This window comes from Oryx dammah, unplaced genomic scaffold (genome assembly GCF_014754425.2).
Source record: "Oryx dammah isolate SB20612 unplaced genomic scaffold, SCBI_Odam_1.1 HiC_scaffold_14, whole genome shotgun sequence".
Lineage (NCBI taxonomy): Eukaryota > Metazoa > Chordata > Mammalia > Artiodactyla > Bovidae > Oryx > Oryx dammah.
In genome coordinates, this window is record NW_024070198.1 from 16,663,602 (window position 1) to 16,686,582 (window position 22,981).

General features: G+C 40.5%; 1 protein-coding gene across 1 annotated transcript in view; it reads left to right on the top strand.

The window, feature by feature from the left end:
• CC2D2B (coiled-coil and C2 domain containing 2B) overlaps positions 1-22,981 on the top strand; it is a 94,542-nt gene that overhangs the window by 68,653 nt on the left and 2,908 nt on the right. Inside the window, 9 exon segments of the mRNA XM_040254625.1 lie at positions 2,160-2,258; positions 3,759-3,941; positions 4,079-4,276; positions 5,991-6,080; positions 9,096-9,209; positions 13,307-13,441; positions 13,813-13,935; positions 19,302-19,360; positions 21,380-21,557. Of these exon segments, the coding sequence (XP_040110559.1) occupies positions 2,160-2,258; positions 3,759-3,941; positions 4,079-4,276; positions 5,991-6,080; positions 9,096-9,209; positions 13,307-13,441; positions 13,813-13,935; positions 19,302-19,360; positions 21,380-21,557 (1,179 nt within the window).

Consider the following 22,981-nt stretch of genomic DNA (forward strand, 5'->3'; position numbering starts at 1 on the left):
TTGCATTTCCTAATGACTAATGAAGAGGAACTAAAAAGCCTCTTGGTGGAAGTGAAAGAAGAGAGTGAAAAAGTTGGCTTAAAGCTCAACATTCAGAAAACGAAGATCATGGCATCTGGTCCCATCACTTCATGGGAAATAGATGGGGAAACAGTAGAAACAGTGTCAGACTTTATTTTTGGGAGCTCCAAAATCACTGCAGATGGTGATTGCAGCCATGAAATTAAAAGACGCTTACTCCTTGGAAGGAAAGTTATGACCAACCTAGATAGCATATTGAAAAGCAGAGACATTACTTGGCCAACAAAGGTCCGTCTAGTCAAGGCTATGATTTTTCCAGTAGTCATGTATGGATGTGAGAGTTGGACTGTGAAGAAGGGAGAGCGCCGAAGAATTGATGCTTTTGAACTGTGGTGTTGGAGAAGACTCTTGAGAGTCCCTTGGACTGCAAGGAGATCCAACCAGTCCATTCTGAAGGAGATCAGCCCTGGGGTTTCTTTGGAAGGAATGATGCTGAAGCTGAAACTCCAGTACTTTGGCCACCTCATGCGAAGAGTTGACTCATTGGAAAAGACTCTGATGCTGGGAGGGATTGGGGGCAGGAGGAGAAGGGGACGACAGAGGATGAGACGGCTGGATGGCATCACGGACTCGATGGATGAGTCTGAGTGAACTCCGGGAGTTGGTGAATGACAGGGAGGCCTGGCGTGCTGGGATTCATTGGGTCACAAAGAGTCAGACACAACTGAAAGACTGAACTGAACTGAACTGAATGACTAATGATGTTGGATGGCTTCCCTGGTGGTTCAGATGGTAAAGCATCTGCCTGCAATGCAGGAGACCTGGGTTTGATCCCTGGGTTGGGGAGATCCCCTGAAGAAAGGAATGGGAACCCATTCTAGTATTCTTGCCTGGAAAATTCCATAGACAAAGGGGCCTGGCGAGTCGCAGTCAGACATTACTGAGCAACTAACACACAATGATGTTGAGCATTTTTTAATGAATTGTTCTTGGTGTCATGTTTTTTAGCTCTGATTTTATAACTCTTTTATTAGAGTTACAGGGCTTCCCAGGTGGCACTAGGAGTAAAGAACCTACTTGCTAATGCAGGAGACATAAGAGACTCAAGTTCCATCCCTTGGTAGGGAAGATCCCTTGGAGGAGGGCATAACAACCCACTGCACTATTCTTGCCTGGAGAATCCTCATGGACACAGGAGCCTGGAGGGCTGCAGTCCATTGGGTCACACAGAGTCAGACACGACTGAAGCAACTTAGCACACACACACACACACACACACACACACACACACACACACTCTGTTAAGATTATATTCCTTCTTCATGAATTGATTGCTCTATTATTATGAAATATTCCTCTTTATTCCTGGTTACATTTCTTAATTCTTAAATCTACTTTGTATGTTATAAATTTAGTCATTTTGGCTTTCTTTTCATTGGTGTTTGTATGTATGGTCTATCTTTTTCTTTCTTTTCTTCTTATTTTTTCTTTTAATCTGTGTCTTTATATGTTAAATGAGTTTACTTTAGACAGTGTATAGTCTTGGGTCCTCCTTTTTTATTCAGTTAACAACCTCTATCTTTTAATGAATGGGTATTTATGTTTTGTGTAATTACTGACTTGGCTGGGTTCCATCTTCCTGTTTGCTTTCTGCTTGTCCCATCTGTTTTTTGTTCTTTTTTTCTTCCCTTTTTTGGATTAATAGAGTACTTTTATTATTCTACTTTATTTTCACTATTGGCTTATTAGCTGTACTTTTTTTTATTTCTTAATTGTTGCTCTAGGTTTTATTATATATTATTGCACTTATCACAGTCTGTATTATGCCACTCCACATATAGTGTAAGAACAGGATATTATTACACTTCCATTTCTACTCCTATGCTTTGTGTTAGTATTATTTTATCATATATTTTGCTTTTACATATGTCATAAACTCTGCAACAGGTCATTATTATTGCTTTAAATAGTCAATTATCTTTTAAAGAAATTTTTGAAAGTGAGAAAAAAACTTTTCTATTTACTCTTTGGTTTCTTTTTAAAATGAAAGAGAATTTATTATACTTACCTACAAGTTTGTGTGAAGTCATTAATCACATGATATAGAATAGTAACAGAAAACTTATTTATTTTAATAGGATCGCTGTTTCAAGAGCTGCAGTGCTCATTCATATATAAGAAAGAATTGGCTTGGATCCATTGTCTTCCCTTTCTCTGCTCTCCTACAACAGTCTGAGGTAACAGAAAATGATTCTTTGCTAACTCTAAATTTTTGTCTCTGGCTAATAGAAACACTTACTGTTTTCTTTGAGTCAGATTTTGATTGGCAGGTTGATAAGTCAGTTGAAATGATCCTGTATGCAAGTGCCTCTTAGGTGTTGGAGTATTTGAAGATTTTAGCCATCTCTAGGAGATAACCACAAATTTATTTCATATATTTTTAGTGTTCATTGATGAAGAAAAGGACAGCTAACCATAGGTCTTAAAGCAACATTCATATTTGTTTATAATAGTTACATATTTCAAGATTCATACATTTTCTGAATAATGACATTGCTTCGTAACCATGGGTTCCAGGATTCTATGCAATCACAGCATGTCATGAGGGAGCACGTTACAAATACAGGTGCTGCAGATAAAGAGCAAGGGAGATTTTAAGTTGTTGGAGGTATAGGGCTTCCTGTTATAATCCCTGCAGTTACTTCTCAGTCTCAAGCCAGATGCTAGGATAGAGAAGTAGTTAGGAATGTGAGCTTCAAAGGTAGACCCGTCTGCACTGTAATCCTGGCTCTACTACTCATTGGTTGTGTGACCTGTCACAACTTCCTCACATGCTCTGAACTCATTTCCTTATCTATAAAATGGAGATTAGTGGTGTCTACTTCATTGAATACTGAGATCTATATCAAGCACTTGGAAGAATGCCTTATACATGCTGCTGCTGCTGCTGCTAAGTCGCTTTAGTTGTGTCCGACTCTGTGTGACCCCAGAGAGGGCAGCCCACCAGGCTCCCCCGTCCCTGGGATTCTCCAGACAAGAACACTGGAGTGGGTTGCCATTTCCTTCTCCAGTGCATGAAAGTGAAAAGTGAAAGTGAAGTCGTCAGTAGTGTCCAACTCTTCGCAACCCCATGGACTGCAGCCTACCAGGCTCCTCCATCCATGGGATTTTCCAGGCAAGAGTACTGGAGTGGGGTGCCAGCGCCTTCTCTGCCTTACACATAGTAGGTGCTTAATAACTATTAATATTAGTTATGTTGTTAGTAGTAGTAGTTGTTATTTTAAATTATCTCCTCACACACACACACATACACACACATACACACACTGTCCCTCCTCCAGTGGACTTTGGGTCATCTCTCCTTCTGTTCCATTTTTTGTCTCTTTCCAGACCCAGTGCAAAATGTAACATGGTCTTTCAGCATTTTTCTCTGAGCTTAAATTTGATTCTTTAAGAGTTTCTATCTCTCTGGTATGTTAACTTGCTTTCTGATTTCATCCTTTTCTTACTTCTGCCTTTTCCACATACTACATATTACAGAGGGACCCAGGGTGTCAAGGTTGCTTGTGAGCAGACCATCATGGAAAACTTTATCATTCTTTGCAAGTCCCTATTAGTTGAATCAGCATGAACCCATGCAAGCCCATTTCCTGCAATGGAGTAGACTGAACTGAGCTATCTTTGACTGATGTTTATTTTCATCATGCAGAATCCATTCTGTTCATATACTCTTTCAGATTAGTGGAACATTTCAAGTAAATATTCCACCCGTTTTGCTTGGGTATACTTGGAGTAAGACTTATGTGTCTCCTAAAGAAGATTATAATGGACAGAACTTAAAAGAATGTACCTTCTTAAATATTTTTGCTACTATTGAACCTCAAATATCATATGCCATCTGTAGTCCAGAACTAGACAAGGTAGGCTTTCCACTGAATTATTTTCAGATATACTATCAAAGGAGTGTTAATTTCAAAGATGACAAAATTAAATGTTGGTTCAATTTGTTGGTGGGAACAGTATGGTAGCAAGTTGAAATATTTTGAACTTATTCTAGTTTTCAGATCAAATAGACGTTTTGGAGAGAGCACGGATTTTTACAAAAACTTGTAAGGCGTTATTTCCTAAACGAAGAATCACCACTACTGTTTTTAATGATGAAGGGATACAGATCTTAGTGATAAGATACATCAAGGCATTGAATCCACCTCAACAACTCCTGGATATGTTTCTTCATGATTCGAATGCAAGACTTGTAAGTGATATTTCTGTTAGTAACTTTATTGAGATATTCACAAACCATATAATTTGCCCTTCTAAAGTATGTAATTCAGTGGTTTTTACTATATACACCAAGTTGTGCAGCCGTCACCACAGTAAATTTTAGAACATTTTGATCACTCTAAATTTATATTTAGTTTAATTGGTTTATTTTTTAATATTAACTTTGAGTAAAACTTTCTTATTAAAATTGCTTTATCTTCGGAGACAGTTTCCTGAGAGAGATACCATCTGTGTTGCAAAATGGGTGCTCCTGAGTGCGTGGTGGAAGAAAACATTTCCTCCTGTTGCCCTTCACTCTGCCCACTTGTACTGAAGGTCACTGTTGCCACATCACTTCATGCGACCATACCAACTTCAAAATCTTTCTGTCAGATTTGGAAAAATGATGCAGAAAAATTCCTTTAGATTTTCAGGCAGAATTGAAAGTTGTATTTCTAAAGAGATTGTGTCCTTCTAAGGACTGCTTCTTGCTGTAAAGAGGCTATGTTATCTTTTGCTCTATAAACTGCCAACATAACACTTCTCACCTTATGTGGCTTTATGCATATCTGTTATTTACCAGCTGACAAAAGAGACATGGACAGGTGTTCATTATGAATTCAGAAGAGGAGATAGCTTCTTTCACTTTGAGAAAGGGAAATGTGAAATCAGAAATCTAGTCTCCCCTTTAAGGAAAAAAAAAAGCTTTGATTAACGGACATCTATGAAAAATCATTTATACCTTTTATTTATTCAGGCCTGATTGACTCAATTGACTCTCCTTAGAATATTTATATTATTCTTCCAGTATGAAGCTCTCACCTGAATTCTTTAAGCCAAAATCAAAAGTCCTAATTTAGATCACATTTTACTACACTCTGCTTTTGGGTTTCTTCTTTCCTGTTTCCTGATACTGAAAGTCCAAGGAGATAATAATGCTCTCAGGTTTCTTTTAAAGACAGTCTTTGTCTTTTTTAAAAAAGTAGAAAAAATCCTAGCTCTTTTGCTTATCAGGAATTGTGAGCCATGTTTAATTAATTGCATGAAGTCAGAAGCACGATTAGTGTAGGAGGTCATAGTAGTGCACACACGGTAGCTACTGTAAATCAGTGAAAATATTGGTGAACTTTCTGTGTTAACTCTGAGTCCTTATCTCCAGCCCTAAAGGGGTAGGAGTCCACAACAGAAGTTCTGTTGTTTGTAAAAATAGGCTGCACCAATATCTTCTTGCTTCAGCAACTTATAACTGGATTTTATTAATAAAAATAATTCTGATGGATTTTGAACCTGAAAGAAAATCAAACTTTTGCTACTCTTCTAACACCTTTTTTTCAATTTTCTTAAACAGTTGTATTTTAAAGTATACATGTAATGTATCACATTAAAAACTTTAATTTATTGTAGTGAAATGTAATGATTAATATACATGGTCTGGAGTCATGCTAACGGGCTTATTCCCAGAGACCCATATGTTGTGTTAGTGTGTGACCCATATATTATGTTAGTGTGTTAGTGTGGGTGTTAGTGTGGGCAGGTTATCTTAGCACTCTAAGCTTGTTTCTTCTTCTGTAAAATAAAATTAATAATAATGTGTATTTCAGAGGCTTGTAGGATATACTAAATTTGGTGATAATGCATGTAAAGCATTGTGCTTGGTGATGGGCATATAGTATGCTCTTAATAAATCTTAGTTAATATTATTTTAGGACCTTGTTGCTCACTTTGTGTCTTTGATTCCTATTATGCCTGATGCACTGGATGAAAATGATGATTTTGATATATGGATGACATCAGAGGTAACCAATTACAATTTACAATTTAAATGTATAATGTTTGCTTTGCTTTTAAAGAAACATTTCAAAAATATTATGCACTTATGTAGTAGCTTTCTTTATGCAATTTGAAGGCATTAATACAGTGTTTTCATTCAGCTCTATAACAACCCATAGAAATAATTCTTAAAGACCAAAAATCTTATTCAACTCTTTAAGTAGCTCATAATATTCAGATTCAGCAGGAATTCCAGGAGTACAATATTATGACATTCTCCAGAGAGGAATACGAAATATGGCTTGTTCACTGTAGAGGTGGTTGGACCCTGAAGTCTAGGGGAAATACCACCACTTCACAGAAGCTTTCCCCAGTTTTCCCATATCTGAATGAAGAGCTTCCTTGGCACTTAGTTTAAAATTATATTTAGACTGGTTGCCATGCAATATTTGGGACATATTTAAACTAAAAACTATTTATTTGAAATTTAAATTGCTTTAGGCATCCCATCCCTCCCCCCAAAATCTGGCAATCCTAATTAGAACACTTTTTCCATCTCACCTTAAATTATATTTAGTTGATTATACGCTTGCCCTATACCCACACACTATACATATACATCCCAAGTTTAATCTCCTTGAATGAAAAGGCAAATTTGCACTTAACTAGAATGCTTAGAGGCTGGATTTGAGCTGAAATGAATTTAGAGAGCACAGGACTAATTTAATAGGTCAGTTACCCTGCCTTCTGCTAAATGAGAATAAGAGAGACACAAGCATGTGGTTTGTTTCAGGACCCAGTGATTCAAATCTGGTAAAACTCAAAGAGATGTATATTAACTCTAGACTCTTCTGAGACTCTTCAAACTAATCAGAATGTTACAATCCTGCAGAACATTGAAAGATAGCCTCTAAAGTAGCTAAAAATAACTATAAAAATAACCATTCTGGCAAATACCAGTGCTTCCAAGTGCCCTCCAAGCCAAACGGTACTCATAATCAACAGGTCACCACCGGCACAGACTTCCTTTTGGCTGGTGTCTTCCCATTGCCAGGAACTCTGGATTTGGGATGTCCCTGAGTGAATGACTAATTAATTCGTCACAGGAGTTATTTTCTCTACCCAACATACGTCTTTGAACAAACCTTGGTTCAAATCCTACTTCAGCCACCTGATACCTGTGTGACTTCAGTTATTCAGCTTCATTAGACCTCACTTTCCTCATCTGTGTCACACAGGGATTTTGAAAGGATAGGCAGCTAGAACACAGTATGTTAGTTACCTTGTTGTTGTTGTTCGGTTGCTAAGTCGTATCCGATTCTTTGCAACCCCTGGACTGCAGCAACCAGGCTTCTCTATCCTTCATGATCTCCTGAGTTTGCTCAGATTCATGTCTTTTGAGCTGGCGATGCTATCGTGCTATCTAACTACCTCATCCTCTGCCGCTGTCTTCTCTTTTTGCCTTCCATCGTTCCCAGCTTCAGAGTCTTTTCCAATGTTAGTTACCTACTCTCCATTCATTCCCTCCTCCTCTTCTGAGATGCAGTCAGGGGAACCTCCTTAGCCTCACGTTGAAGACTACTCATGTTCTGCTATTCATTCTCCTGTTCATCACACGTATCTTTCAGAAAAGCCATGTTACCATTCTTCCTAACCTCTATACCTCACCATCACATCCAGCCAGTGTGTACTGATGTGGTCATATCTGTTGTTAAACCATTGAAACGCCGCCCGACTGACTGGTAAATAGTTACTCTGAGAGCTCCTGAGCTCCCCCTCCCCAAGCTCCCTGGCCACCACAGCCCTTTCTCTGGGACTAATGAAACGGAAGCACGTGTCCAGTCTAAATGGGGCAGCCGAGTCTGCATGTTACAGCTGCTACTAAGCAGCAACACATATTGCCGTATAAACAACTGGGCCCATATATTTTATTAGATCCTTTGATTCTTCAAGAGATTCCAGAAATTCAGAGTTGTATGTGTGATCTTCCAATTTTTAAAAGCATTTTGGGGCCAAGCAAAACACACCTATAGACTGGAGCTAAATCATAGGCCACTGGTCTGCCTGCCACCTCTGCTGTGCTTTTTCTCTTCTGCTACAACTGCCTTACTAGGCACTCCGCATTTGATTACACCTACCCCTGCTGTTCAGGTCTTTCAGTTAAGGAAGTTTCCATCACTTTTCTTGATTGGGCTCCAACTCAGATCTCTTCTTCTAAGTTGAGAGCACTATATTGGTACAGGGCAGAGAGTGACTCCATTGACCAAAGGATCCTTTCCTCCAAAATCAGATGAAGTTCCTTAAAATATTAACCAATTTTGTTATTCAGTCACTGAGTCATGTTCAACTCTTTGTAACCCCATAGACTGTAGCACGCCAGGCTTCCCTGTCCATCACCATCTCCTAGAGTTTGCTTAAACTCACGTCCATTGAGTCAGTGATGCCATCCAACCATCTCATCCTCTTTTGTCCCCTTCTCCTGACCTCAGTCTTTCCCAGCATTGGGGTTTCTTCCAGTGAGTCAGCTCTTCACATCAGGTGGCCAAAATATTGGAGGTTCGCTTCAGAATCAGTCCTTCCAAAGAATATTCAGGATTGATTTCCTTTAGGATTTACTGGTTTGATCTCTTTACTGTCTAAGGGACTCTCAAGAGTCTTCTCCAGCACCACAGTTCAAAACCATTTATTCTTTGGTGCTCAGCCCTGTTTTCCCAGGGTATTTGTCCCCCAAAAAAGCTGCCTCATTTTGGATGATAAAATTATTGGATCACACAGTATCCACATTAATTGTCCCATAATAAAGGTGACCCTTATGTTCCAGGTTAATGTTCTCTCTTTCTAATGCCCTAATGTTTTAACAGGAAAAGTGTGTCAGAGTTTCAGGCTTTGCAGTCATCTTAGTGACCTGGCAAAAATGTGTTGTAAGGGCGTGGAGGGGCTCTGAATCTGTTGGATGCTTGCACTACTCAACTCTCTCTCCTCCCCTCCCTTCCTCTTTTTTTTTTTTTTTTTTGGTCCTTGTTGCTTTTGTTTCACCTTAGCGCTGCATCAGTTTAGCTATTGGAAATAAGGAAGAGCATGCCATACTTCTCTGTAATTTCTTCCTGTATTTTGGAAAGAAAGCTTTGGTCCTTCTAGGAACCTCAGTGTTGGAAGTAAGTGTTGGACTTAATATTTAAATAGTGTAAACAAAATTAATTAGCTTTCAGTTGCAAGTTTTAAAGACTTCAACTCCAAGTTTCCATTTTTCACAAATTAATTAGGAAATTTCATAGGCAAACAAATATTTACTTAGGAGAATAATGTTGCTTCATCAAAATTTCCACAATGTAAAGAAAGAATGACTTCCTTTTGTTTTTCTTCTTTGTAAAGTAGTACAAATAATAGTGCTACTTCATGGCAGCAAATTTGGAAAACTCAGCAATGACCACAGGACTGGAAAATGTCTGTTTTCATTCCAATCTCAAAGAGGGACAATGCCAAAGAATGTTCAAACTACTGTAAAACTGTGCTCATTTCACATGCTAGCAAGGTTATGCTCAAAATCCTTCAAGCTATGCTTCAGCATTATGTGAACTGAGAACTTCCAAATGTACAAGCTGGGTTTCAAAGAGGCAGAGGAACCAGAGATCAAATTGCCAACATTTGTTGGATCATGGAGAAAGCAAGGGAGTTCCAGGAAAACATCTACTTTGCTTCATTGACAATGCTAAAGCCTTTGCCTGTGTGGATCACAACAAACTGTGGAAAATTCTGAAAGAGATGGGAATACCAGACCACTTTACCTGTTTGCTGAGAAACCTGTATGCGGATCAAGAAGCAGCATTAGAACTGGACATGGAACAATTGACTGGTCAAAACTGGGAAAGAAATATGACATGGCTGTATATTGTCCCCCTGCTTATTTAACTTCTGTGCGCGAGTACATCATGCAAAATGCTGGACTGGATGAATCACAAGCTGGATTCAAGATTACTGGGAGAAATATCAACAACCTCAGATATGCAGATGACGCCACTCTAATGGCAGAAAGTGAAGAGGAACTAAAGAGCCTCTTGATGAGGGTGAAAGAGAAGAGTGAAAAAGCTGACCTGAAACTCAGTGTTAAAAAACTAAGATCGTGGCATCCAGACCCATTACTTCATGGCAAACAGATGGGGAAAAAGTGGAAGCAGTGACAGATTTTCTTCCTTGGACTCCAAAATCATTGTGGATAGTGACTGCAGCCATGAAATTAAAAGACGCTTGCTTCTTGGAAGGAAAGCTACGACAGATCTAGACAGTGTATTAAAAAGCAGAGATATAGCTTTGCCGACAAAGGTCTATATACTCAAAGCTATGGTTTTTCCAGTAGTCACGTACAGATGTGAGAGTTGGACCATAAAGAATACTGAGCTCTGAAGAACTCTTGCTTTTGAATTGTGATGCTGGAGAAGACTCCTGAGAGTCCCTTGTACTACAAGGAGATCAAACTAGTCAATCCTAAAAGAAATCAACCCTGAATATTAACTGGAGGGAATGATGTGAAAGCTGAAGCTCTGATACTTTGGCAACCTGATGTATAGAGCTGACTCATGGAAAAGACCCTGATGCTGGGAAAGATTGAGGGCAAAAGGAGAAGAGGGTGGCAGAGAATGAGATGGTTACATAGCATCACTGATACAAGGGACATGAGTTTGAGCAAACTCTGGAAGATAGTGGAGGACAGACGAACCTGGCATGCTGTACGTAGTTCATGGGGTCACAAAGAGTCGGACATGACTTAGCGACTGAACAACATGGGGTTACTAGAAATACTAAATTATGTAGTGAATATATGACACTGAGAGCAGCACCTGGTTTATGGAAAATGCTCAGTAAGTGATGGGGGTAGGTGACGTAGTAATAGTTATGTAGTGGTTGTTAACCATCATCACCACCATCATCTTTATATGTTCCTAGAATTACATTTTAAGATAATTAAGATGTACCTCTCCCTATTTTTCACTGCTCAAATTTTAATTGTGCAACAAATGGGCCAGAAATTCACTAATTTGTACAGCTTAATTATATACTCCTGTATTCAAACCTCCAGAAAGCTGCCTTATCAGGACTCTATTTCTATTCAATAATATGAACATATTGATAAGCGTTTAAAACTTCCAGATTTTTTTTGTCATGATCATTTATTTCTCTGTATTTCCTTTGCAAAACTTATTATTTCTGTGTCCTGTTTGTTAGCTGAAAGTTCAGTTCAGTCACTCAGTCGTGTCCGACTCTTTGCGATCCCATGAATTGCAGCACGCCAGGCCTCCCTGTCCAAAACCTATGGCTAGTTTCCCCATGTGATCGGTCTGCTGTAGCTTTGAGCACCACTAGATGGCAGTAAACAGTGAACAGTATTTTAACAAACATTTGTATTTGTACCTGTGAGTCAACACTGGGTGGCAGCACTTACCTATACAGTTCACCTTGGCTGTGTGGTTGAGGTGAAGCCTCTTTACTTGGGGAATCCCATGGACAGAGGAGCCTAGTGGGCTACATACAGTCCATAGAGTCACAAAGAGTCAGACACGACTGAGCAACTTTCACTTCACTAATAATGTTTACTAGCTGTATGATCTCAGCCTTATTTATTTCTCTGAGCCTCATTTACCCCCTCAAAGTGAAAGTGAAAGTCGCTCAGTTGTGTCCGACTCTTTGCAAGCCCATGGACTATACATTCCATGGAATTCTCCGGGCCAGAATACTGGAGTGGGTAGCCTTTCCCTACTCTAGGGGATCTTCCCAACCCAGAGATTGAACCCAGATCTCCCACATTGCAGGTGGATTCTTTACCAGCTGAGCCACCAGGGAAGCCCCCGCTCAAAGGAATAATGCTGTTTACTGTTACCGTAGACATGTTGTTAACCTCTTATTCTTCATGTGAAAGGTGGGCATGATAAACATACCTACCTCACAGAATTTGGAATTAATTAAAGTGAGAAATTAAGTGAAATTAGCATGAGCACTGAGTACAGAACCTGGGGTACGTAAATGATAAATGTTAAGCAGTTATTATTATCATTACCTGAAATTTTTATTTTTTGCTAAATAAGAAAGGTTTACACTTCAAAAGTATGTGCAGAGCAAAATAGTACCATAGTGACTACTTTTACTCCTCAAATGGTTTTTGGTTTAATTTCTCTCTGGCTTCTAATTCTAGATCTTGTTCTCAAAATTAATTTGATGGCTTTTTAACTTCACCTAGCTTTTCAGACTCCACTATTCTTGCCTGGAGAATTCCAGGGACAGAGGAGCCTAGTGGGCTGCCGTCTATGGGGTCGCACAGAGTAGGACATGACTGAAGCGACTTAGCAGCAGCAGCAGCAGCTTTACAGAGCCTTGGACTAACACCATAACTCTACATGGTATTCACCCTTGATATTTAAGTATATTCTGCTTAAAGGAGATCAGCCCTGGGATTTCTTTGGAAGGAATGATGCTAAAGCTGAAACTCCAGTACTGTGGCCACCTCATGCGAAGAGTTGACTCATTGGAAAAGACTCTGATGCTAGGAGGGATTGGGGGCAGGAGGAGAAGGGGACGACAGAGGATGAGATGGCTGGATGGCATCACTGACTTGATGGACGCGAGTCTGAGTGAACTCCGGGAGTTGGTGATGGACAGGGAGGCCTGGCATGCTGCAATTCATGGGGTCGCAAAGAGCTGGACACGACTGAGCGACTGAACTGAACTGAATCCATATAGCACCTTTGTGTGAGTTATACAAAAGTACCCCTACGCATTAGCACTAGCTATTGGGAAATGTTCTTCATATACTGATTTCATCAGAACAGAACAACATATTTTATTGCTATGAGGGTGGCAACACTGGCTCATAAGTTCTCTCATTTGAACCCTCATGATAGCTTGGGCCTGCAGATTTCTATTGCTTTGGTTTTTCCCTTTTCAAAAAAATTGTAAATATTCTAAAAAAGGCTTTTAAAATATCAGAGATAACAGGGAGTTTCCTGATGACATCGTGGTTATGATTCTGGGCTTTTGCTGCTGTGGCCCGAGTTCAATCCCTGGTCAGGGAAGGGAGATCCCACAAGCTGTGCAGCATGGCCAATAAATAGATAAATCATACAGAATAAAGAATCTATAAGGTGATTGATAATATTATCTGTAAAAAGTCAGAGATAGCACATGCTTACACTACAATTTCCAATACAAAAATGAGTTAAATCAGTCATCCACCAAAAATAATTTTAACTCTTTCTTCGGACAGGGGCCCGTGGCGTATGTATTAACTCAGGAAACTGATGACTATTTGCTTTGGAACCCATTAACTGGACAGTGTCATAAGCAGTGTGACCCATTTTGTCCGTTACAAGGTGTAGATTGTTTGTTTGATGGTGAAAACGTAAGTGTATTGGGTGAGGAGGGAAGATCTTGAGTTCTCGCCTCCGGAGTCAAACCTGTGGCTCTCTACCCTGACTGTACATTAGAATCACGTGGCCACGCTGAAGAAACCGTAGATGTTCATTTAGAATCCTTGGGGTGTGGGGCCGGGGAAACCTTCTATCCCCAAAGCTCCTTGAGGGGATTCTGTAGCGCCTCCGGGGCTGAGAACCAACGAGCAGGCTCGTGTTCACATGCCCCTGGAATTCTCTGCACCTCCTGCCTCAGAGCTGTCCTCGGCTTCTGCCACTTCACTGGGTAGAAAGACTGTAACCCACTATGGGCTTCGTACTCCCATGGGCCTATGTTGATTCTGTGTTAATGTTTTAATAGGTCTGGTTTAATCTTCAGCAGAATAATTCACCAATGGCTGTGTATTTTGACTATTCAAAGGAAAGTTTCTGGAAACAACTGCTTCCAAAAAATTATCAAGGAACAAAAACACAAAGCATTCAGGTAAATCACACTTTTCCAGGTGTGTCTCTATGAAAGTTACCATTGGTTCTGACCTTAGAGTTGTGACAGCTCTTGTTACATTTATGTAGCTGATTGCTTATTGAATGGTTTAGCAATATCAATAAAATCCAGTTTTCTCTGCCATCCAGCCTGACTTTGGGCTACGCTGGTCCTTTTCTCCTACTTGCAAAAGAAGAATTGGAAGAAGTCATCATCTTAATTGTGAATTTAGGTTTTAGAGTAAAATTTTTTAAGTGTTCATCATGAAACAGAAAATATAACGTCCAGATGGTGTAATAAGTTCTTACTTTGACCTTGCACTTCTACTACACATCCATAACAATAATAAAGTGTAAAAATTGAAAAAAGGCTTATCTGGGCTCTGAACCATGATGGGTATCTCGTGGAATAGAAATAGGAGAGAAACACCATCAGTGAACAGGGCCCAGAGAGGATGGGAGCAAAGTCTAAAAGTGAGTCATGAAATCCAGGGAACCAGAGCCAGTCTCACTTTTTGAAGCCAGGACTGTGATGGAGCTTCCCTACTTTACTCCTCTTGAGAGAAGATGAGAAAGGTAAGCTGCAGACCCATTACCTGGAGCTCAGGAAGTAAGAAACCAAAGTACAGATCAGAGCATTAGGAACCAATCTAACCACCAGACGACTTGGCCAGGGACTCTGTGGTGTGCTCAGTATCACTTTGGGAAGACACCCAAATTCATTTCAACAGCTGTTTCTGGATTGGCAGCCATGGTATATCAATGTGCAGGCAATTGCAAAATTCAAAAACCGGGAGCTATGACCCAGAGGAAGAAAGAGATGGGGATAAGGAAAAGAACAATGGAAAAATAGAAAGAAGACAATTCATAGAAGCAGAAACTCCAGAGCTCAACCTCACTTGTACTGAGGGAAATATTATTTAAAACAAAACATGATTTCACATGTATAAGACTGGGAAACATTTTTTCTAGTGTGATCATATCAAATATTGGCTAACAGGCTGAGAAATAGTGAGAGTGTAAGTTGCTATAAAATGAATATGGTAAGGTTGGTAAAGTTGAAAAATCTCAACCTTTGATCCTCCAATTCAACTTCTAAGTATGTACCCTAGCACAGAGAGACTAGCACAACAATGGTCATTACTGAATTGCTTGAAATAGGAAAAAAAAAAAAAAGGAGACAATTTATCAACCAGAAAATGGGCACATAAGTTGTCAAGAACCCATACTGTGAAATATTATACATGTGTATGTGTAAGTCACTCAGTCATGTCCGACTCTTTGTGACCCCATACGGTATAGCCCACCAGGCTCCTCTGTCCATGAAATTCTCCAGGCAAGAATACTGGAGTGAAAAAAAAGAATACTAGAGGGGGTTGCCATTCCCTTCTCCAGGGGCTCTTCCTGACCCAGGGATCAAACCCAGGTCTCCTGCATTGCAAGCAGATTCTTTACTGTCTAAGCCACCAGGGAAACCCAAAATCTTCTATACAGTAGTAAAAAAGAATATATGGAACTAATTTACTATAGCTGTCAACTTGACTGTACATCCGTGACATCAGAATCTCTGAGTGAAGAGCCCACACATTGGTGTTACTTAAAGCTCCCCAACTGATTCCCGCATGTAGCCACAGTTGAGAACCACTGACCTAGAGCTGCTGTATCAACATGAGTGAATATAAAAAATGTAATGTTGAGCAAAGTAAAGAAGATGTGAAATGACACATATATATGAAGTTTGAAAAATATGTGTTTATATATAGATATATAAGTGAAATTGCTAGTTGCTCACTCATGTCCAACTCTTTGTGACCCAATGGACTGTAGCCCTGCAGGCTCCTCTGTCCATGGATTTCTGCAGGCAAGAACACTGGAGTGGGTTACCATTTCCTATTCCAGGTGGTCTTTCCAACCCAGGTATCGAACTAGTGTTTTCTGCTTGGCAGGCAGAAAGAATACCATCTGAACCATCAGGGAAGCCCATAGATACGTAGTGATAATATAAAAGCTAGCATGAGAATGATAAACATCAAATTTAGGGTAAAGGTTACCTTTGGAGAGAGAAAAAAGGGGAATGAGATCAGGGAGCAGTATATAGAGTACTTTAAGTCTATCAGTAATGTTTTACAATTTAAAAAAAAATGTATTTATTTATTTGGCTGTGCACATGGGATCTAGTTCCCTGGCCAGGGATTGATCCCAGGCTTCCTGTATTGGGAGGGCAGAGTCTTAGCCACTGGATCACCAAGGAAGTTCCTGCATCTTTTTGAAAAATCTAAAACAAACATGGAGGAATACAAAGATTAGATATAGCTAGGTGGTATGTATGTTGGGTGGATGTTCATTACATTATTCTCAGTGCTTTATCTGTATGTTTGACATAGTTCACAATATTGAAAAGAAGGAATGGTGGTTGTGGGGGAAAAGAAATCAAACAGTACCACAGTATATAAAATGAAGACTTTCTTCCCTCTTCAGCATTTTTTCCCCACTCTCTAAGAAATAACCACAGTCAATAGTTTCTTGTGTATCCTTCTAAACATTTTCCTTGCAGATGCAAGCATTTATACTTCTGTAAAGTCATTTTAAGTAAGGGGAAATGTGCTTATCTCTCTTGAGCAAGCCACATTTACAGCATCCACACAATGCCTTGCTTGCCTATCCCAAAGTTGTGACCAAAGCATTTGGTTGCAGCCTCCTAGGGAGAGAACAGTATATTCAGAGATGATAATTTTGTTTCTTTTAATCATTCTCTTATTAATTCAGGTAACATTTATTGAGTGCTGCAGTGGGCAGCACTGTGTTAGGTATAGGTACCACAAGGAAAAAGAGTTTGATGTTGGGAAAGATTGAGGGCTAGAGGAGAAGGGGGCGACAGAGGATGAGATGGTTGGATGGCATCATCGACTCAGTGGACATGAGTTCGAGCAAACTCCGGGAGATGGTGAAGGACAGGAAAGCCTGGCATGCTGCAGTCCACAGGGGTGCAAAGAGTTGGACACAACTGAGCAACTGAACAGCAACTGTGTTCTTGGAGCTTGTGATCTAGAGGAGGAAACAGAAGGAAACAAGCACTTGGAGTAGAGAAAGATAAGTACCACTAAGAAGAAATGAATGTGCTTTGGGGAGCACCCAGCAGGAAACATGAGGGGAAGGAGAACTTCAGGGGCTTCCTGGGGGAAAAAAGTGATGACCAGCAGCACAGTGGAGAGGGGTGAGCAGCAGGAGCTGGTCTAGATGAAGATTAGTGAAGAGGGTAGTCCCAGCACAAAGCGGAAACAGCAGGCTTGAAGACCTGCTGTTTGTGTGTTAGTCGCTTATCATGCCCGACTCTTTGCAACCCTATGGACTGTAGTCTGCCAGGCTCTTCTGTCCATGGGATTCTCCAGGCAAGGATCCTGGAGTGGGTTGCCATGACCTTCTCCAGGGGATCTTCCTGACCCAAGGATTGAACTCAGGTCTACTGCATTGCAGGCAGATGAAGACCTGCAGGGCCAAGTGTCTGTCACAGAGCTGAAAGGCCAGCTTGGCTGCTACCAGAGGCTGAGTGGAGATGAGCTGAGGTCTGGGTCAGGATTTGGGCATTTATTCTTTATTCAGCATCACCAAAGAAAGGGCTGCTGTTATCAAAATTGTATTTTTAAAAGCCACTCTGACTGAGAGTGGAAACTAAACCTTTTGTCAAGTTGAGTAATTAAACAGAAAACTCATAGTTGGATTTGACTTTCATCTTTACTGATTTCTTCCCTATGGGTCAGTGGCCCCTGATCTTCTGCCTTGTCACACACACATACCAGAATAAACCACCATTTGTAGTGAATGCTGTTTTTTTCCTGTTAATCACAATTGAGAACATAAATTTGAGTGTGTGTGTGAGAGAGAAATGGAGTTACAGGGAAGTCTTCTTCAAGTTTCAAAGGTTATGAATTCCCTGAAAGGGGCCTTTGCCCAAATGGGAAATAAACTAGCACTCCATAAACGTATTGGGTCAGCATAACCCAGGCCTCTTTTTCAGGCCTGAAGGTGGTCTAACTAATCCACAGGAGTTGCCAGGTTAGGGGCACAGGGCAGTATTTTGGAGGAGCAGACGGTAATTGAGGACAGCAGTCGGGATTTGGTTTGCCTGCCCTGTCTGCAATAGTTGGTGACCTCTGCAAGATGATGCTGGGTTTTAAGCTTTACTTTCTCCAGTATTTCATCTTCTGCCATGTTCTACTCTGGGCAAATTCACTGTGTCTAGTGGTTCTCCAGCCGTGGCAGGTATCATAACCCTCTGGAGGGCTTGTTAAAAAGCAGTGTGCTAGGCTGTACCCTCATAGTTTCTCAGTCAGTATGTCTGAGGCTGCTGACTCAGCAACATTTTGCTGCAGGGGCATCACATGTTGGGAGCCACTGACTTAGATCAGGACATGATAGCCTAAGCCTCCTCAAATCACCCCTGACATTTTCTGAGACCTAGAGTCCTAGCAAATGTTTCCTCCCTTACACTCATGAGGGGGAAGCCTCTGTCCCTGTCTCTACAGAGCCTCTACTTCTCAGCTCATAAATATTCAACATAAAGACTCTAAACCCAGACCCATCCCTCCATTCTTGTCTGTGTGAGCCCTGCAGGGCGTTGGGTAGGAGGGAGGGGGTTGGAGAAGTCCGCTCCTTGTCCCAGAAAATCCAGCTCAGCGGAGCAACATGGGGAAACACAGTAGAGCCTTGCTCTCTGCTGTTGCTGGGGTGCCTGAAGCAAAGACTTGAAGACAGCAGAGACTGAAATGGACGCTGTGTGTATGCTTGCATGTGTGCGCATGCACACCGGGGAACATGGAGGCCTGGCTCCTGCCTGCTGAAAGAAACAGAGGAGGAGGATGAAAAACCATGTTAGAAGAGTAATATCTGGCCTTAGTTGAGCAATATGTGCCAGGCTTTACATGTAGGACTTTATTTTAAAATCTTCGCATGACCCCAATGCTCTTATTGTCCCTCTTTAAAAGATGTGGTAACCAAGACTCAAAGCGGTTAAGTAATTTCTCCAAGGTCACAGTTAATAAGCGGATGAGACCAGTATAGCTTCCAAAGATTGTCTGATGGAATGAATAAGTATGCCAAGTTCTTATTTGAATAAACAAACAGCAGATCTGTCTCATGAGAAATATCTTTCGTAAATCCATTTCCTGTTCCCTGCCCTGGTGAAGTAGTATTAAAATCAAAGGAAACCCTGTGATCTGTGTTAGTTTTGCTCCCCTATTATTGAGTGTTTCTGCCACATGAGACAGGTTTAGGTTGCCCCTCCCCATTATGATCAGCACTCCAAGGGGTGACTGATATCAAGATGGCCTCCCCAGAATCTTTTCTCACTTTCAGTTTTCTGTATTTCAGCCTGAAGAAATAATTTATTCTGATACTAATAAGAGCATGGTAGAAGATCTAAAGAACAGGTATGATTCTCTATTTATATGCTATGATTATCATGTTTTCTCCCTAATCTCCCATTCAGCCACCCTTCAATCCTGTAACCCAGTCTCTCAAAATACCTATTAGACTCAGCAACAGAAGCATGCAATGGAGATTTAATAGTTCCATTGAGTCGTCTGCCTCTTGGCCCTTGCATAAAAAAATCAGCCCCTCTGCTATCCACAATACTCCTTGAAAAAACATGCCAAGTTAAATACAGTTGCATCTGGACAAGACTGTGGGCTGCCATTGGGAAGTTCTCAACACACACCTGTTAAACCTTATAGTAATAATCAATAGCTAACACTTCCTAAAAGAACAACAGGATGTGGTAAAAAATCCGAGCTGGGTAGTAGAAATATCAGTACTGTCCTGGTAGCCACCCTCATATACATACTCCACACACACACAAACACACACACACACACACACCCTGAGGAGTTGCTCAGTCAAGCCCAAAGTGTCACAGCCTTTGCAGCAGACCTTGCTCCTACTCCAGATCTGTCAGAAGCTTCTGGATCTGACTACCTCCAGTGACTCATGCTGACATAGCAGGCTGGCATGTAAGCTGCCACCAACTAATCAAAACTGAAAAGGACAAAAAGCATTTTGCCACTCCCTTTTCTCACTAGCACTTGACCCCCACCTCTTACTCCCCTTCTTCTTCCCCAGCTCTTAACCAAAAAAAAAAAAAAGGAAGAAATGCACTAGGAAAATTGTCTCCAATTTTTAGTTTTCATCAGAATTGCTTCTGGAACTAAATATAGGTGCCAGAGTCCAGGATCAGACCTGTTGAGTCACTATCTGGAGGATAGTGAAGTATTTTGATAGAGTCCTACAGGTGATTCTGGTGTGTAGCCATGACTGAGACTGTCTGCAAACTCAATACTTTATTAGACTCAGCCAAAAGGAGAGGCCCAGCACACAATAATCCTCTGCAGAGGAAAGGCTTCCCACCAACCAGCTCAACTGGGCTTCACTTTCTCCCTCCCTGGAACAGTTCCTCAGCAGGCACTGTTTCAGAGGTGGGGTAGGTAGGTGAAACTCCCTGCCAGCATAGAGCATATATTTGGGGGAAATGATCAGATCAGGAGAAACTGATCATCATACTGATCAGTCCAGTGTCTCATTTCGTCCCAATTCCACTTGCTGGATTAACTGATCTAATAACCCCATTCCTGCTAACATTACCCCAGACAAGATACCTGGATTTTTATAGAGCATTTCTTGAAAACAAGACATCTTATGTCAGAGGAGGCTCTTGGAGAACAAGAATGCCAACCCAGTAATCAGACGGTAGCAAATCACACCTAGTAGGCAGCTGTCTACACACAGGGAACTGGAAGAAAAAAGTGCCTTTGAGAACTAATTGCTGGCTACCCCAGGAAGCATCTTGCTTCCTCAAGCCAAGCAAGAGCCTGATCTCTCCCAAACCAGATTAATATGGTTGATGGCAGATACCCTTACCACAGAGGTCTGGTTTTCTCCTACATCAAAAATGTATCATTTTCGAAAATTGTGAATGACTATATATTTTTAAAATTTATTTTATTTATTTGGCTGTGTGGGGTCCTAGTTGCACCATGAGTTGGGTCATGCAGGATCTTTGGTACAGCTCATGGCCTCTCTAGCTGTAGCACACGGGCTCCAGAGCGCTTGGGCATTTTACTCAGTGGCGGGGGGGTCTTAGTTCCTTGACCAGGGATTGAACCTGCATCCCTTGCATTGCGAGGTAGATTCTTAATCACTGGACCACCAGGGAAATCCCCACAAAGTAGCATTCTCATACTTAAGTAAATGCGACAAAACTTTTTTTTCACATTTATTAAATGAGTTGCATTTTATCATAAAATGACCTTTGCATTCTTACTAATGCAAGAAATCCTCAGGGAATTACCCCAAAGTATTATTCTCATACTTGAGTAAATGTAACAAAACTTTTTTTCACATTTATTAAATGAGTCATAATTTATCATAAAATGATGTTTCCATTCTTACCTTAGGATTGAAAGAACTCTGAAGTGTAAAATAATGGAATGGCGGCCTAAACAGCCAACACGTTGGAATAGACAGTGTACTTTCATTTTACGACAGATTCTTCCTAAGTTAGAACTTGGTACTGGAAGCTTTGTTTCATCTGAAGAAGAGAGTGAATTTGAAAGGCTACTACAATTTTATTGGGTTTGTATATGATTTAATGCATTAATGACATTTGTTTTATCTATGATGTTAATTGCCAGATGATAGTAATCTTAAAAACCCCTGAGATATCTTTTATCTTAATTTCATTGGGCTTCCCTTGTAGCTCAGCTGCAATGAGGGAGGCCTGGGTTCGATCCTTGGGTTGGGAAGATCCCCTGGATCTGGTAGGAAAGGCTATCCACTCTAGTATTCTGGACTGGAGAATTCCATGGAATGTATAGCCCATGGGGTCCCAAAGAGTCGGACACAACTGAGTGACTTTCACTTCAAATCCACTTATGTTTAGACTGAGACTTTTCAAACGTCGTGAATAACTAGTACTGTGACCAGATTGCATGACATTTTCTTGGAATCAGTTTTATGATACACAAACCACAAACTTTGGAAAGAGATGCCCAAAAGGAAATGACTTGCAACTAAGAAACTAAGAAATGATCTCTAGATGGTAGTAATAGGATGGATTCCCTGTCGTTGGTTCTGGGCAAGAGGACTTCAGGCAAGCTTTAATTACCTTCCATAAGCAAATTATTCTTAAATTTATACATCATAGCCTGGACTTCTGTTTTAACCTCCTCTCTTTTATTCACCAGCACATTTGACATCATCCTGGATGGTAAAAAGGCCTATCAAACTCAAGTCCATAATCAAACATGGCAGGCATTTGGTGTATTTTAAAGTACTTCTTTTCTTCCCCTGAGTTCTGAGAATCCTCTCACCTCCTCTTGCCTATGAATTGTTGCAGTAGGTTTTGGAAGCCCCAGCCTCCCAAGAGTGATATTCCTTCCCCCTTCCATCCTGTAGATCAGAAAATGTCTCCTAGAGAAAGCCTTGGGAAGAGGAAAGGAAACTATCTGTTGAAAGTTGATACTTAGGCTGCCAGGGAGGGGTCTGCAGGCACTATTCATGAAAAGGGAGGTAGTTGTTTTGTTTTGCTTTCTTTTTAATTGAATTAGGGGGTAAATAGATAAGCAAAGTATTATTAAGTATAAGCCAAGGTTTTAAACTTAGAGTTCCTTTGTAAAATTATCTGCTGTTTAGTAACACAGATTCATAAATCTAGCCTGAATCTTGTGGCTTGGGTTCAAATCCTGGCTCAACCATTCACTAACTTTGACCAAATTACCCAACTTTTCTATACGTTCTTACCCCATTGCACAAGATAAACAAGGATAAAACTAGTTAGCTATTTTGTGGTTGTGGTGAGGATTAAGTGAGTTGCTTAACCATAGCACCCAACACTTACTAAATGTTAACTATTATTTGTATTCCATGTGGCAATCATTGTGCCATTCACTTGGGGTTATGACAGTAAATGAGACAGATAACATCTTGAGCATTCACAGAGACAGTGGGCTTGTTAGATCAGAAAACATGTAATTGCAGTGTAATTTATTAAGTAAACT